The sequence below is a fragment of the Pecten maximus genome, chromosome 1 (assembly GCF_902652985.1).
Source record: "Pecten maximus chromosome 1, xPecMax1.1, whole genome shotgun sequence".
In the NCBI taxonomy this organism is placed as follows: Eukaryota; Metazoa; Mollusca; class Bivalvia; order Pectinida; family Pectinidae; genus Pecten; species Pecten maximus.
The window spans coordinates 3,570,763-3,589,631 of record NC_047015.1 but is presented as its reverse complement, the minus strand read 5'-3'; the positions used below and the strand labels follow the sequence as shown (position 1 = coordinate 3,589,631).

The window sequence follows — 18,869 nt, the reverse complement described above, 5'->3', positions numbered from 1 at the left end:
GTTTTGACCTTATGAACCATGCAATTAGTAAACACAGTTGAAATCACGCTCATTGGCGGATTAACTTTCTTTAGATTAAGTCCAGCTTTCATAATATACTTGTTCTCTTTAGAATGAAACTAGACTAGTTAGTAAAGTTAAACATTAAATACGAGAAAGCCGTGATATTTCTGCAGGGGTTCTTTTCCTTTAGTTCTATGTTTGTATATGCGAGACCGCTAATCGTTCGGAAGTGTTCGGACACAATGGCCACTCTCGGCGGGTAACACAACCCCCGGTCATGGGACACGCCCCCTGGCCTAGTATTAGTTCTAGATTCCCGGAGAAGTTATGTAGTGATTTATCAATGTAACACTGACTCCGGCACCTGTTCCCAGGGGTGCCTCGGTTTCTACAGCAGCCTTCCCCATAATAATTCCACTACGCATTTAATGAAAATGGCAAACGTACACAGGTGATAATCAGCTTTAACAGATGGTATAAACAGACCGTTGTCTGGTATTTAAATCATTTTTACACAATATTTGGTATTTATATCAGACATAGAACTAAATGTCGGCTTCATCTGGAATAAAAACCAACTAAACCTATGGGAGTTTTCGTCCGGATAAACAAAGAAAAATAAAATCAATAGAAACATAAAAAGTTGTGGAACGCCTCGGCGAGTGGGTATGTGTGTCGAAATGATGTATTGTCCGAACCGACGAGGAAATTAGGAATTAGCGTTAAATGGTGCGTGTGTCCATTCCCTCTTCTGACTTATCAATTTCTTTGTATGTAGCAATTCTTACAATTATTTTAATTCAAAGGGAGTTACGGCACCCCGAATGAGTCTGAGTGACTTTGGCCTGTCATTGGCTAGTTTTTATGAATATTGACAGAGGGACACAGTTGATTGAACAGGCGCGGGTGCGTTCGGTTCGTTGTCCGGTATGTAAGCAGAGCGGCAGACAGGAGGAGGTAGAGAGCTCGGAGGCGGACTGAGGCAGCGTGCTCCCGCGGTAAGGAAGTGTACAGACGGCCTATGTACACGGACAGCACTACTGGTGCAAGTATGAAACTCTCATGAGAAATATAAAGTGTGTGAGACACTCCGTCCTCTACCGCACGCGAGCATGAGACGTGTTGGGGATATTTTCTAATGTTTACATCTCAAATGTGTTGATATCATTTTGATATATCTCTATTATATGTGATTAGATTTTTGTTTAAAACTTATCAGTAAGACACCAGGACCAAAATGAATGTTAAACACGTGATCTGTGTAACTTTCTCTGTGTTAACGCTGTACTTGGATAGGATAGTTGGCGTGTCGATGTATTCCTATTCACATTTATACAACAAACGCTTGAAGCGGAATATACCTCACAAAACCTCCTCCGATCTATATATGGATCCATGCAAAGCAGGTACGTATACGTTTGTTTACCTCGGTATGTACTATACCTTACTACCTGGTCACACGGATACTGGTCTCCCCATCACACCCTGATGGTCCTGACATCCGATGTTAATAAGTCGCCCGGCAGTACGACCAACATCGACTTCGGACCACTAACTTAATTGATTAACCATTTTAAAGCTACCTACTTGTAAAATATCGATATTTCCAATTACCATGCGACTAACGTCTCAAATATTGAAGTCATTGATACCTAATGATGGAGTCAAGGTGACCAGCAATGATGCCAAACTATCGTAGAACTTATTGCACGCTTATATTAGTGTGTATGTCTCGTAGGGTTATTGGTGTGTATGTCTCGTAGGGTTATTGGTGTGTATGTCTCGTAGGGTTATTAGTGTATATGTCTCGTAGGGTTTATTAGTGTATATGTATTATAGGGTTATTAGTGTGTATGTCTCGTAAGGTTATTGGTGTGTATGTATTATAGGGTTATTAGTGTATATGTCTTGTAGGGTTATTAGTGTGTATGTATTATAGGGTTATCAGTGTATATGTCTCGTAGGGTTATTGGTGTGTATGTCTCGTAGGGTTATTATTGTGTGTCTCGTAAGGTTATTGGTGTGTATGTCTCGTAAGGTTATTGGTGTGTATGTCTCGTAGGGTTATTAGTGTATATGTCTCGTAGGGTTATTAGTGTATATGTCTCGTAGGGTTATTGGTGTATATGAATGGTAGGGTTATTATTGTGTATATGTCTCTTAGGGTTATTAGTGTGTGTCTCTTAGGATTATTAGTGTGTATGTCTCGTAGGGTTATTATTGTATGTCTCGTAGGGTTATTGGTATATATGTCTCGTAGGGTTACTAGTGTGTATGTGTGGTAGGGTTATTAGTGTATGTCTCGTAGGGTTATTAGTGTATGTCTCGTAGGGTTATTAGTATATATGTCTCGTAGGGTTATTGGTATATATGTCTCGTAGGGTTATTGGTGTATATGAATGGTAGGGTTATTATTGTGTATATGTCTCTTAGGGTTATTAGTGTATAAGTCTCGTAAGGTTATTAATATATGTGTCTCGTAGGGTTATTAGTGTGTATGTGTGGTAGGGTTATTAGTGTGTATATGTCTCTTAGGGTTATTATTGTATATGTCTCGTAGGGTTACTATTGTATAAGTCTCGTAAGGTTATTAGTGTGTATGTGTGGTAGGGTTATTAGTGTGTATGTGTGGTAGGGTTATTAGTGTGTATGTGTGGTAGGGTTATTAGTGTGTATGTGTGGTAGGGTTATTAGTGTGTATGTGTGGTAGGGTTAGTAGTGTGTATGTCTCGTAGAGTTATTATTGTATAAGTATCGTAGGAGTATTAATGTATATCGTGGTTTTATTAGTGTGTATGTCTTGTAGGGTTATTAGTGTGTATGTATTATAGAGTTATAAGTAAGCATGTCTTGTAAGGTTATTATTGTGTTTGTCTGGTAGGGTTATTTGTTTCTTTGTCTCGTAGGGTTATCAGTGTGTATATGTCGTAGAGTATAGTCATTGAATAGTTGATATCATTTCGTAGGCGACATACTACCTCCCAGGTAACAGATAGGCGACATACTACCCCCCAGATAACAGATAGGCTACATACTACCCCCCCCCCCCCCCCCAGATAACAGATAGGCTACATACTACCCCCCCCCCCCCCCAGATAACAGATAGGCTACATACTACCCCCCCCCCAGATAACAGATAGGCTACATACTACCTCCCAGATAACAGATAGGCTACATACTACCTCCCAGATAACAGATAGGCTACATACTACCCCGCAGATAACAGATAGGCTACATACTACCCCCTAGATAACAGATAGGCTACATACTACCCCCCAGATAACAGATAGGCTACATACTACCCCCCAGATAACAGATAGGCTACATACTACCCCCCAGATAACAGATAGGCTACATACTACCCCCCAGATAACAGATAGGCTACATACTACCCCCCAGATAACAGATAGGCTACATACTACCCCCCAGATAACAGATAGGCTACATACTACCCCCCCCCCCCCCCCCCCCAGATAACAGATAGGCTACATACTACCCCCTCCCCCAGATAACAGATAGGCTACATACTACCCCCCAGATAACAGATAGGCTACATACTAGCCCCCAGATACAGATAGGCTACATACTACCCCCCCCCCCCCCCCGCCCCCAGATAACAGATAGGCTACATACTACCCCCCCCCCCCAGATAACAGATAGGCTACATACTACCCCCCAGATAACAGATAGGCTACATACTAGCCCCCAGATAACAGATAGACTACATACTACCCCCCAGATAACAGATAGGCTACATACTACCCCCCAGATAACAGATAGGCTACATACTACCCCCCAGAAAACAGATAGGCTACATACTACCCCCCAGATAACAGATAGGCTACATACTACCTCCCAGATAACAGATAGGCTACATACTACCCCCCAGATAACAGATAGGCTACATACTACCCCCCAGATAACAGATAGGCTACATACTACCCCCCAGATAACAGATAGGCTACATACTACCCCCCAGATAACAGATAGGCTACATACTACCCCCCAGATAACAGATAGGCTACATACTACCCCCAGATAACAGATAGGCTACATACTACCCCCCAGATAACAGATAGGCTACATACTACCCCCAGATAACAGATAGGCTACATACTACCCCCCAGATAACAGATAGGCTACATACTACCCCCCAGATAACAGATAGGCTACATACTACCCCCCAGATAACAGATAGGCTACATACTACCCCCCCATATAACAGATAGACTACATACTACCCCCCAGATAACAGTCCTAAGAACTCCACTTTCTAGAGAACTCAGAGACGGTCGAACAATGAATTATACCGATTAGGGGTATTAACTCATTTTAGATATTGCAGTGAAGGGTCGTGTCGCTCTAACTACGCCCAAACCATGTTTCCCACTGAAATATGTATTTATATATATATTTATATTGTACACCATATTTAATATAAATTTCTGCAGTAAGTACACAGAAACAATGCCCACATATAGTTATTTACACAATGAGAGTAGGTATGACGTGTTGTGAGGTAGTTGTGACATTTTAACCTGTTCGGGATTCCGTGACGGTATATGTTTAGAATTCTCGGGATGTCTGCGGTACGTCCTATGACATGGATACTTGAGAACAAGTACTCGTCAATGGAAGCCTTTGTGTTGTATGTATTACTTATGGTGAGATACCGAATAGCCTTTATCAGCATATTTCTATCAAAATGTGTGCATATGATTTAACGCATAATAGATATTTTATGAGATATTTTTCATAACCAGAAACTTACCCGGCTCACATTCATGTTAGTCGACGGAATGTAGGAACTGTATACGATCTACCTACATAGGAATCCCATGCTATATATCACTCAAGCTTTCACAACGAGTGTTTCGGAGCGGAAGACTATTTATTTGGACAGTTAGATGTCTGGACCCCACAAGATTTTCGGATACTGGACCACACATGGTTGTATGGTGTCTGAACCACACCGGGTTATAGTGGACCACACTGGGTTATAGTGGACCACACCGGGTTATAGTGGAACACACCGGGTTATAGAGTGTCTGGGCCACACCGGGTTATAGTGGAACACACCGGGTTAAAGTGGACCACACTGGGTTATAGTGGACCACACTGGGTTATAGTGGATCTCACTGGGTTATAGTGGACCACACTGGGTTAAAGTGGACCACACTGGGTTATAGGGTGTCTATACCATACCACCTTATATATATGTAAATTGTCTAGACCACAACGGGTTATAGTGGACCACACTGGGTTATAGTGGAACACACCGGGTTATAGTGGACCACACTGGGTTATAGTGGACCACATCGGGTTATAGTGGACCACACTGGGTTATAGTGGACCACACCGGGTTATAGTGGACCACACCGGGTTATAGTGGACCACACTGGGTTATAGAGTGTCTGGGCCACACTGGGTTATAGTGGAACACACCGTGTTATAGTGGACCACACTGGGTTATAGTGGACCACACTGGGTTATAGTGGACCACACCGGGTTATAGTGGACCACACTGGGTTATAGTGGACCACACCGGGTTATAGTGGACCACACTGGGTTATAGAGTGTCTGGGCCACACTGGGTTATAGTGGAACACACCGTGTTATAGTGGACCACACTGGGTTATAGTGGACCACACTGGGTTATAGTGGACCACACCGGGTTATAGTGGACCACACTGGGTTATAGTGGACCACACCGGGTTATAGTGGAACACACCGGGTTATGGTAGAACACACTGGGTTATAGTGGACCACACTGGGTTATAGTGGACCACACCGGGTTATAGTGGAACACACCGGGTTATAGTGGACCACACTGGGTTATAATGGACCACACCGGGTTATAATGGACCACACCGGGTTATAGTGGACCACACTGGGTTACAGAGTGTCTGGGCCACACCGGGTTATAGGGTGTCTATACCATACCACCTTATATATATGTAAATTGTCTAGACCACACCGGGTTATAGTGGACCACACTAGATTGTCTGGGCCATACCAGGTTATAGTGGACCACACGAGGTTATAGGGTGTCTGGGCCATACCGGGTTATAGTGGACCACACGAGGTTATAGGGTGTCTGGGCCACACCTGGTTATAGGGTGTCTTGGCCACACCTGGTTATAGGGTGTCTGGACCACACCTGGTTATAGGGTGTCTGGGCCACACTTAGTTATCGGGTGTCTGGGCCACACCTGGTTATCGGGTGTCTGGGCCACACCTGGTTATAGGGTGTCTGGGCCGCACCTAGTTATAGGGTGCATGGGTCACACTTAGTTATCGGGTGTATGGGCCACACCTGGTTATAAGGTGTCTGGGCCTAACCTAGTTATAGGGTGTCTGGGCCACACCAGGTTATAGGGTGTCTGGGCCTAACCTAGTTATAGGGTAACTAGATCAAATTTATCATATCTGACACCCCATGCTGGATTGGGTTGTGTAACGTCCAATCGGCGTATAAATAAGAATTAGTATCACATCAGGTTTAGAGAGTATATCACTCGTGGATTGTCACATCAGGTTTAGAGAGTATAACACTCGTGGATTGTCACATCAGGTTTAGAGAGTATATCACTCGTGGATTGTCACATTAGGTTTAGAGAGTATACCACTCGTGGATTGTCACATTAGGTTTAAAGAGTATACCACTCATTGATGGACACATCAGGTTAAGAGAGTATAACACTCGTGGATTGTGAGGCAGGTTTAGATTATACCACTCGTGGATTGTCACATCAGGTTAAGAGTGTATACCACTCGTGGATTGTCACATCAGGTTTAGAGAGTATAACACTCGTGGATTGTCACATCAGGTTTAGAGAGTATACCACTCGTGGATTGTCACATCAGGTTTAGAGAGTATACCACTCGTGGATTGTCACATCAGGTTTAGAGTGTATATCACTCGTGGATTGTCACATCAGGTTTAGAGAGTATAACACTCGTGGATTGTCACATCAGGTTTAGAGAGTATATCACTCGTGGATTGTCACATCAGGTTTAGAGAGTATAACACTCGTGGATTGTCACATCAGGTTTAGAGAGTATACCACTCGTGGATTGTCACATCAGGTTTAGAGAGTATATCACTCGTGGATTGTCACATCAGGTTTAGAGAGTATATCACTCGTGGATTGTCACATCAGGTTTAGAGAGTATATCACACGTGGATTGTCACATCAGGTTTAGAGAGTATACCACTCGTGGATTGTCACATCAGGTTTAGAGAGTATACCACTCGTGGATTGTCACATCAGGTTTAGAGAGTATACCACTCGTGGATTGTCACATCAGGTTTAGAGAGTATACCACTCGTTGGCTGTCAGGTCGGGTTTAGAGAGCATACTGCAAAAGGATTTAGAGAGTTCGCCAATACGTTGAAAAAAATGCCGATAATTTACCAAAGAGAACTCCAGACAGTAGCGATAGATATATTCTAACTGATGAATACAACCTTATGTTAATTGTTCTGTAAAGAGTCATGAACGATTAAGACTGCATTTGGACTCTTAACACTATTTCCTGTTTCCGAGGTCTGATAACATTTGAAACGTAACATTAAAGCGAGCTATTTATAGACATATGAAGGGTCACTCAGGCGCTTGTCCTCGGCGTATATCGATCCTGCGGGTTCCGGAGGAGACCTCGACAGAGATTTATATATTTTTACTAGAAATCACGTGACGTATTAAGAAAAACAAACTCTGTTAAATCAAAAGCCACAAATTTAAATTATACCAATCACGTAGAAGGCTTGAGATAATGAAGACGTACTGTTGTTGTTTAAAGAAGGATAAGGAGAAAGGAATGCTTTTAACATAGAAAAGCAGCAAAATACGAGTCCATCAACTAGGAATTCTGGATGCCGCTTTTAACTACCAGCGATATCAGCAACGTATGAAGATTTCTTTACAACTTTCGACACCAAAAAGATTCCTCACAGACCGATGAAAGGGGCTCCTGGTAGACTGTTTGCCCTGTTCCGCTAAACACGACGATAATCTTATTGGATTCTCAGTCATTGGAGTAAGTGTCAGTGCCATACCAAGTATAAATTGGGTCTTTGTCCTGTGATTTCCTGGTGAACACTGATTGCCCAGACAGTGTGGATTCGTCCAGACAAATCTGGGATCAAGAACAACACATCATATTAACGACTACCTCAGACGAAAGTGAACCGGTATTGTGGTGTTAATATCACTATACAAACGCCCAACCAATGTGGCATAGGGACAGCGCGCTGGACGTGTTCGCGCATGACGAGTCGATGTGGGCCATTGTTGCACAAGCAACTCGGAACTGTGTATGGGAATCAAGCAACACGAACAGAAGGTGATACCGATATGTTGCTCTCTGTGTAAATGTGTTGAGAGCGGCGGACACCACGTTTGTTATTTTAATTCTCTTTACATATTGATTAACACCCAAAATGAATTGTCACGGATTAAAATGAACAGCGGATGGAATCCTCACCAGACAAGCTGTCCCTAAATTAGTATTTATCCCGTACAGTAAGTTGTGTCATTACCAGCTCGTCAACGACCATCCATTCACCGGTCAGTCGACCCTCTGCTTCATACAATCTAATTTTGGTTGGCAACCAATGCATCGTCAATGATTATACTCAATATGTGATGTAGTTTTGACCCGTCCAGACATGTTTACGGGGTCTGTCTGCCCCAAACATTACCATAACGTACCACAAGACAAATCGAAACCATCAGATCTTCTTGTAGTACGACTAGAACACATCACTAACGCATTGTCGTAGATCACGTGGTCAGCGTCATCCAATAGTTGTGTTCGTTTTTGATTAACGTCGACTCTGATCACCCAAAGCCGATATATATATGTAGTCTTAACGAACGAAAAAGCAATGATTTTATTTTCACAAATATTGACGAGATAGTGTGCTTCTATCATTTCATACAACACAGCTATTTTCGTAGTGAATTTGTTTACTTTCATTATCAACTTAAACAATACCTTGTTAGTGAAGCTGTATAATTTCGTCATCAGCTTAAACAGTACCTCTTTATAAATTCTATTATAGTCCCCCCCCCCCCCCCCCCCCCCCCCCCCACCCCACACATTTTTTCTTTTGTTTATTTGTTTGTTTTTTCTTCTTCAAAAGATAGACAGGAAATTAGTACCTTTTAATACATAATCAGAGCTGTATAATGCAGTGCCAAAACTGGATTTAACTAAATTAAACAGTTAACCCTTCAGGACTCGTCACTGATGTTAGGGACAACATACAGCTCTGCTTCTAGGACTCATCAGTGATGCTAAGAGCATTGATCATTGAGCAATGGAAGTAAACAAACTAGGTCGAAAGAATAATGTCAAACTGTCTGAGTGAGGTGAGGATGTACAGTGGCTCCGTAATTCAATACATTATATATTTTTTATATCAAATTCCAAATAATGTCATGTGACTTTATAGTTAATGTCGGTGACCAGAGTTCTCTAGTACTGTCTTCTACCTAAAACGTCAAACAAACTTAAACAATACAGCCACATTGAACAGGTATAACGACGTAATCAATTAACAATACCATTTCAGTGAATTGTTAAAGTTTCTTTATTGGAATAATTTTGTCTGGAAACTTAAATCATTAAATGAATGTATAGGATCGAAGCTGATATTGTTTATTGTGTTGTATGTAAAAACATCACAATAGAGAAATCACGCAATGCTTGGTAGTCAGCCAAACTGTTATTCGTAATCCGGGAAACGTGTTGTTGTTTGTATGATAGAACGAATATTTCATACCCTGCCTACACTGCTCTCCGGCAGGGTATGAAGTCCCTCCCATTGCCGATAGTGTAGCAAGCCCCGATGTGATTCACATCGGGCAGTATTTAGCTGTAGTTATAATTTTCTCGGATAAAAGCACACGTGTAAATTGATGATTCTGGTATCTATTATCAATGTTCAATCCACAAACCTGCACATTACGTCAATTTGTTTGACAATTAATAGTAAAATCCAAAACGAGCAAGACACACGGAGTATCAGTTCAAACATACTGCCATCTTTGATACAAGCGTAAAGGTCAATTTCCTTATAAGGAAATCAAAATAAATTGATGCTAATGAGATTTCCTGCGATATTTCAACAGATAAACAGATTCGGAGTTATATACCTCGGTAAGGAAGGTCGATTTATTCTGAAATTCTTTAATTACGCAAAGTAAGATTCGCTTTCTTCACAAGAGTTACAAAACACTGGTTAAATATCTCTGGTTCTGTATTTTTTATCGTAGTAGCTTCATCCATATATGGTCACGGGTACCATATTTGGGTCAGCATCCTCACGAGAGTTCTTCGAGAAGTATCATGGCGGATGACGGAGACAACTCCGAGCAGTATAATATCAGAATATGTGAATTAAAGATTTCCAGTTTAGCGGTAGGCTAATATATTGCAAAATTGTATTAAAATGTTTAATTATACTAACTATTACTCCAAAGTTACACGATATCCGCTATTTGTAGCATTTTCGAGGTTCACTGTTTTGCAACACTACCGTCAATGGAAGGGAATCGTACCATCTGTTAGAAATTGTCCGTCCGTCGTCCAAAGCTACGTTATCGCAGTTATCTGTATGTGTGTTCCGTAATCCTGTCTGTGTTACATACATCTATAGATACCTGTCTGTGTTACACACCTCTATAGATACCTGTCTGTGTTACACACCTCTATAGATACCTGTCTGTGTTACATACCTCTATAGATACATGTACCTGTCTGTGTTACATACCTCTATAGATACCTGTCTGTGTTACATACATCTATAGATACCTGTCTGTGTTACATACCTCTATAGATACCTCTATAGATACCTGTCTGTGTTACATACCTCTATAGATACCTGTCTGTGTTACATACCTCTATAGATACCTGTCTGTGTTACATACCTCTATAGATACCTGTCTGTGTTACATACCTCTATAGACACCTGTCTGTATTACATACCTCTATCGATACCTGTCTGTGTTACATACCTCTATAGATACCTGTCTGTGTTACATACCTCTATAGATACCTGTCTGTGTTACATACCTCTATAGATACCTGTCTGTATTACATACCTCTATAGATACCTGTCTGTGTTACATACATCGATAGATACCTGTCTGTGTTACATACATCGATAGATACCTGTCTGTGTTACATACCTCTATAGATACCTGTCTGTGTTACTTACCTCTATAGATACCTGTCTGTGTTACATACCTCTATAGATACATGTCTGTGTTACATACATCTATAGATACCTGTCTGTGTTACATACCTCTATAGATACCTGTCTGTGTTACATACCTCTATAGATAAAAATGTACCTGTCTGTGTTACATACCTCTATAGATAAAATGTACTGTGTTACATACCTCTATAGATACCTGTCTGTGTTACATACCTCTATAGATACCTGTCTGTGTTACATACCTCTATAGATACCTGTCTGTGTTACATACCTCTATAGATACCTGTCTGTGTTACATACCTCTATAGATACCTGTCTGTGTTACATACCTCTATAGATACCTGTCTGTGTTACATACCTCTATATATACCTGTCTGTGTTACATACCTCTATATATACCTGTCTGTGTTACATACCTCTATTACATACCTCTATAGATACCTGTCTGTATGGCATACTAATTCATGATTACAGATAAGTAAGTAATGATACTCATCATAACACCATTGGAGGGCAAATTCGATCATTACGAGGTATACCAGCCCATCCCCCATTTCTATGGCCAAATGGAAATTTGATGTACGGAATTTAAAACTGTGCAAAATAATTTGAAATTTAGAATTAAACAGGAGTACATCTGTCCTCTAGATGACACATCTACATCAATAAACTATTTCTGAATAAATTGGTCCTGAAGTATCTGCTTTAAAATAAACTTTAAATTATCTTTAGTTTACGTTTGTATATTAGCACTAACAGTTTGATATTCTTTGTGTTATATTTCTACTCTCTAGAACAGCTAGTTCATCATTATGTGTATTGAGTTCTGCTACACGATTACACCTTACAGTCACCGGAAGTCCTTATTATACCTGTTTTGGATGACCATACTATGATTAAATAGGTAGTCTGATATATCGGAGTCTTTGGTGCATTAAGCCCCTCTGATATTACTAAAGATCTTGTTATAGGACAATAGGCAGGCCTGGCCAGCTCAGAATTGTTTTAAGATTGGACTCGTTGCACATGGCTACCCGCTGCCGGGATGGGAACTTCCGGTTAGGCTGGAAGTGCTGATTGAGGAAATAACGGGAGTGATTTATATGATTGGGTGATTACACACTTATAACGGGAGGGTACAACTCGTGGTATGAACCATTGGTTCTAGGGTCGGGATCCTTCTACATTTAATAACGGGAACACGACTCAACCTTTTATAATAACGGGAACACGACCCAACCTTTATGTAATAACGGGAACACGACCCAACCTTTATATAATAACGGGAACACGACTCAACCTTTATGTAATAACGGGAACACGACCCAACCTTTATATAATAACAGGGAACACGACTCAACCTTTATATAATAACGGGAACACCACTCAACCTTTATATAATAACGGGAACACGACTCAACCTTTATATAATAACGGGAACACGACTCAACCTTTATATAATAACGGGGACACGACTCAACCTTCATGTAACAACGGGAACACGACCCAACCTTTATATAATAACGGGAACACGACTCAACCTTTATATAATAACGGGAACACGACTCAACCTTTATATAATAACGGGGACACGACTCAACCTTTATATAATAACGGGAACACGACCCAACCTTTATATAATAACGGGAACTTGACTCAACCTTTATACAATAACGGGAACACGACTCAACCTTTATATAATAACGGGAACACGACTCAACCTTTATATAATAACGGGAACACGACTCAACCTTTATATAATAACGGGAACACGACTCAACCTTTATATAATAACGGGAACACGACTAAACCTTTATATAATAACGGGGACACGACTCAACCTTTATATAATAACGGGAACACGACTCAACCTTTATATAATAACGGGAACACGACTCAACCTTTATATAATAACGGGAACACGACTCAACCTTTATATAATAACGGGAACACGACTCAACCTTTATATAATAACGGGAACACGACTCAACCTTTATATAATAACGGAAACACGACTCAACCTTTATATAATAACGGGGAACACGACTCACCTTTATATAATAACGGGAACACGACTCAACCTTTATATAATAACGGGAACACGACTCAACCTTTATATAATACGGGAACACGACTCAACCTTTATATAATAACGGGAACACGACTCAACCTTTATATAATACGGGAACACGACTAAACCTTTATATAATAACGGGAACACGACTCAACCTTTATATAATAACGGGAACACGACTCAACCTTTATATAATAACGGGAACACGACTCAACCTTTATATAATAACGGGAACACGACTCAAACCTTTATATAATAACGGGACACGACTCAACCTTTATATAATAACGGGAACACGACTCAACCTTTATATAATAACGGGAACACGACTCAACCTTTATATAATAACGGGAACACGACTCAACCTTTATATAATAACGGGAACACGACTCAACCTTTATATAATAACGGGAACACGACTCAACCTTTATATAATAACGGGAACACGACTCAACCTTTATATAATAACGGGAACACGACTCACCTTTATATAATAACGGGAACACGACTCAACCTTTATATAATAACGGGAACACGACTCAACCTTTATATAATAACGGGGAACACGACTCAACCTTTATATAATAACAGGAACACGACTCAACCTTTATATAATAACGGGAACACGACTCAACCTTTATATAATAACGGGAACACGACTCAACCTTTATATAATAACGGGAACACGACCCAACCTTTATATAATAACGGGGACACGACTCAACCTTTATATAATAACGGGAACACGACTCAACCTTTATATAAGAACGGGAACACGACTCAACCTTTATAAAATAACGGGAACACGACTCAACCTTTATATAATAACGGGGACACGACTCAACCTTTATATAATAACGGGAACACGACTCAACCTTTATATAATAACGGAAACACGACTCAACCTTTATATAATAACGGGAACACGACTCAACCTTTATATAATAACGGGAACACGACCCAACCTTTATATAATAACGGGAACACGACCCAACCTTTATATAATAACGGGAACACGACCCAACCTTTATATAATAACGGGAACACGACCCAACCTTTATATAATAACGGGAACACGACCCAACCTTTATATAATAACGGGAACACGACTCAACCTTTATATAATAACGGGGACACGACTCAACCTTTATATAATAACGGGAACACGACTCAACCTTTATATAATAACGGGAACACGACTCAACCTTTATATAATAACGGGAACACGACCCAACCTTTATATAATAACGGGAACACGACTCAACCTTTATATAATAACGGGGACACGACTCAACCTTTACATAATAACGGGGACACGACTCAACCTTTATATAATAACGGGAACACGACTCAACCTTTATATAATAACGGGAACACGACTCAACCTTTATATAATAACGGGGACACGACTCAACCTTTATATAATAACGGGGACACGACTCAACCTTTATATAATAACGGGAACACGACTCAACCTTTATATAATAACGGGAACACGACTCAACCTTTATATAATAACGGGAACACGACTCAACTTTTAGGTAATAACGGGAACACGACTCAACCTTTATATAATAACGGGAACACGACTCAACCTTTATATAATAACAGGAACACGACCCAACCTTTATATAATAACGGGGACACGACTCAACCTTTATATAATAACGGGAACACGACTCAACCTTTATATAATAACGGGAACACGACCCAACCTTTATATAATAACGGGAACACGACCCAACCTTTATATAATAACGGGAACACGACTCAACCTTTATATAATAACGGGAACACGACTCAACCTTTATATAATAACGGGAACACGACTCAACCTTTATATAATAACGGGGACACGACTCAACCTTTATATAATAACGGGAACACGACTCAACCTTTATATAATAACGGGAACACGACTCAACCTTTATATAATAACGGGAACACGACTCAACCTTTATATAATAACGGGAACACGACTCAACCTTTATATAATAACGGGAATACGACTCAACCTTTATATAATAACGGGAACACGACTCAACCTTTATATAATAACGGGAATACGACTCAACCTTTATATAATAACAGGAACACGACTCAACCTTTATATAATAACAGGAACACTACTCGACCCAAACGTTAAAACCGGAACATGACTTAATCTTTATATGATAACCGGAAGACGACTTATATCATAACGGGAACGTGACTCAGTCTTCATATACACGAGAACATCCGTATTATTCCACCTCCCTCTCCGTAGAGCGTGAATGTCACTTGCCCCTATAACGGAAGGATATCCATGTACCGTTTGTAACGGGAAAGAGAGCCGCTCTACTGACTGAGCTAAAGGGAATTCCCCCTAGCTTCGTCCCCCTAGCACGAAGCTAGAAGGCGACCCTATCACTATGTACACTATTTACAAGTAAACCTGGCACACTACTCTCCCTTTCCAATATGTTCGCCCCGAGCACACAACCCAGGTTCTGTCTCCAGTGAAGCCTCCTATAGCTAGCACTTTGAGTGGTCAACGGCACCAAATGTAAAATGAAAGAGAGTAGTGTGCATCCAACGGGGATCGAACCCGCCCTACCGACTGAGCTAAAAGAAAATCCCACCTTCGTGAAGCTAGAAGGCGACACTATTTATAATGAAAACCTGCCACACATGGTATATGTAATACTGGAAAATGACGCGTCAGTCCATATCTTGTGTATGACAAATCTTCCTTCACACTAGAGTATTGTGTCCAGAGGACAATACTTCTGTTACCCCTTGTGAGCTGATGTTTAGATGTAGGTAATCAAACGTCCATACAAACAACCTAATGTTCAGTTGTTTCCGAGTTCCAAAGACGACAGTATTAATACCTTGGCTGGTTGACTTTACGACGCGGGAGAACTAGTATGGCTTTACTTGGACACACATGTATTTACAGAATTAATTGTGCGGTTTGAAATTGTCGCTACTTTGATCTTGTCCTACTTTTTGTATGTGCTATAAATCGAGTGCTGGTCGATACGTCGCACGGAAACTGGAATGTACGCGAGGAATATCTTTTATTTGAACCCCGTCACCCTGTCAGGTTCGAGGAGTCGTCCACAGTCAGCCACCTGATATACAAAAGATCACAGACCAAAGAACACCATAGTAACCGGTCGAAGGATGTTACCCCAAAACACACTGCATTTGTTTCACACGTTGAATGGCGCGTTATACCATTGACTTCACAGACAGGAAACACACAGCTCTTCGTTTAACACGCTACACAGATACATCTGCGAACCAGGCTCGTAAACAGGACAAAATAATGGCAAATATGTTTTATATACCGTGAAGACAGAATTAATAAATAATTAAAATAATCAATAACCCACAAGGCAAATGGAACCTACAAATGTTGTGTACCTAATGAAAGACATCAAAATACGTATCGTTGTTTATGTAAATACGTCGGGTACACTACTTGTAGCGAGACTTTACAGTACGAAACCTAATAGACCAAGCTACTACTTTCGTTTTCTCACCTACGACGAGTTTTAAGTTAATAATTAACTATGATTCTAACTAATTACATGTATGTCAATTGGTAAGTCTACCCATCAGCGAGAGTCATTAATCTACACACCCCCTAGTGGTCAGATCTACTCTACCCCACCGACCGCTAATTTTGGCGGAGTTCAATGATGTTGAGCACTACAAGGCTGCATTACACCGTGAGAAAACAGTTTCATTCAATACAGACCGATGAATGGTAGGTTTGCCATACAAAATACGCGTGTCCCCTACAAGACAGTCAATGCCCTCTATTTAAAAGTAATCCCCCCTGGGCAGGATAGTCCCATAGTGACAGGGCCATGAACACAATAGGTTCGTAAGCTAAGGCAATGGAAAACTTTGCGGGGGAATTCATTTTTGACTGGCATTATCTCAAAACCAACAGAAATGAATGAATCACAATGATCTTGTGAAATAAACTACATAATATTCTTATGACCTTGGACAGAAGGAAGTCATAATGCGATCAAGTATACCAGGGTACTGGAACGTGATTATTTTCGCGGGGGGGGGGGGGGGGGGGGGGGGGGGAGTGTTTCGCGATCGATCCACTTTAGCTTGTAGTTAAAGATTACGCAAATTGATATAAAAATAATCATCAATTTCCCCCTTGCGTAAATTTCAAAGTTAACAGTATCCCCACGTTACATGTACCGTATATACTAGGGTATCCCCCCGTTACCGTATATACTAGGATATCCCCACGTTACTGTATATACTAGGGTATCCCCACGTTACTGTATATACTAGGATATCCCCACGTTACTGTATATATACTAGGGTATCCCCCCGTTACCGTATATACTAGGATATCCCCACGTTACCGTATATACTAGGATATCCCCACGTTACTGTATATACTAGGGTATCCCCACGTTACCGTATATACTAGGGTATCCCCACGTTACCGTATATACTAGGGTATCCCCCCGTTACCGTAAATACTAGGATATCCCCACGTTACCGTATATACTAGGATATCCCCACGTTACCGTATATACTAGGGTATCCCACGTTACTGTATATACTAGGATATCCCCACGTTACCGTATATATACTAGGGTATCCCCACGTTACCGTATATACTAGGGTATTCCCACGTTACCGTATATACTAGGGTATCCCCATGTTACCGTATATACTAGGATATCCCCACGTTACCCTATATACTAGGGTATCCCCACGTTACCGTATATACTAGGGTATCCCCACGTTACCCTATATACTAGGGTATCGCCACGTTACCCTATATACTAGGGTATCCCCACGTTACCCTATATACTAGGGTATCCCCACGTTACCGTATATACTAGGATATCCCCACGGTACACTATACTATGTTAGCTAGAAATTGCCAATGTTATCTTGTAGCAAAAAAATCCCAGTATTGCTGTGTAACTGTAAACCTCCATGTTGCCAGGTATTTTCTTTTGTGTATTAGGGAATCCTTATGGTACGGTGTATTTAGAAATATCCTTTCCTTTATACCAGATAATTATATAAAATATTATATAATGGAATATCTCCACGTGATTGTGTATGATAGGGAATCTACGCACGATGGTATTCAAAAAAAAAAGAAAAAAAAAAAGAAATTTTGGACTCAATATGTCACCCTCAAAGAAAAACAATAGGGTTACCATTTTTCTTTGGTATGATGTAAGGTTTTCTACCCAGACGGATATATTACAGGCTAAACCTACCGTTAATGTTTCCTTACCACAACTCCCCTAGAATTAAGGATTGTGTCTACACGGACTGAAGCGCTGTGTTCCCACTTCCTTGTAATTAGCGGAGGGCAATATATGGACTCGCTCATTAGCCAGCCTAACCGTACTACCCGAAACGGACGACAAGCTGGACAGATTTAATTGGCATTTTACCAATTCCATTATTGACGTCACTGTTCACTGTGTATACGTCGGCGACTCGCATCATAACTTGTGCCGTAACCTATCATTATTTCACATAATGATCTGGTTTCAATCCGCCCAATCCCTA

The 18,869-nt window shown here is 40.7% G+C and overlaps 1 protein-coding gene across 1 annotated transcript in view; it reads left to right on the top strand.

Moving 5' to 3' along the window:
- Nucleotides 1-790: 790 nt before the first annotated feature.
- The window catches only part of LOC117322619 (tolloid-like protein 2), an 81,091-nt gene continuing 63,012 nt past the window's right edge, over nt 791-18,869 (top strand). Inside the window, exon 1 of the mRNA XM_033877561.1 lies at nt 791-1,409. Within this exon, the coding sequence (XP_033733452.1) occupies nt 1,241-1,409 (169 nt within the window). The 5' untranslated portion in view covers nt 791-1,240. The remainder of the gene's footprint in view (nt 1,410-18,869) is intronic.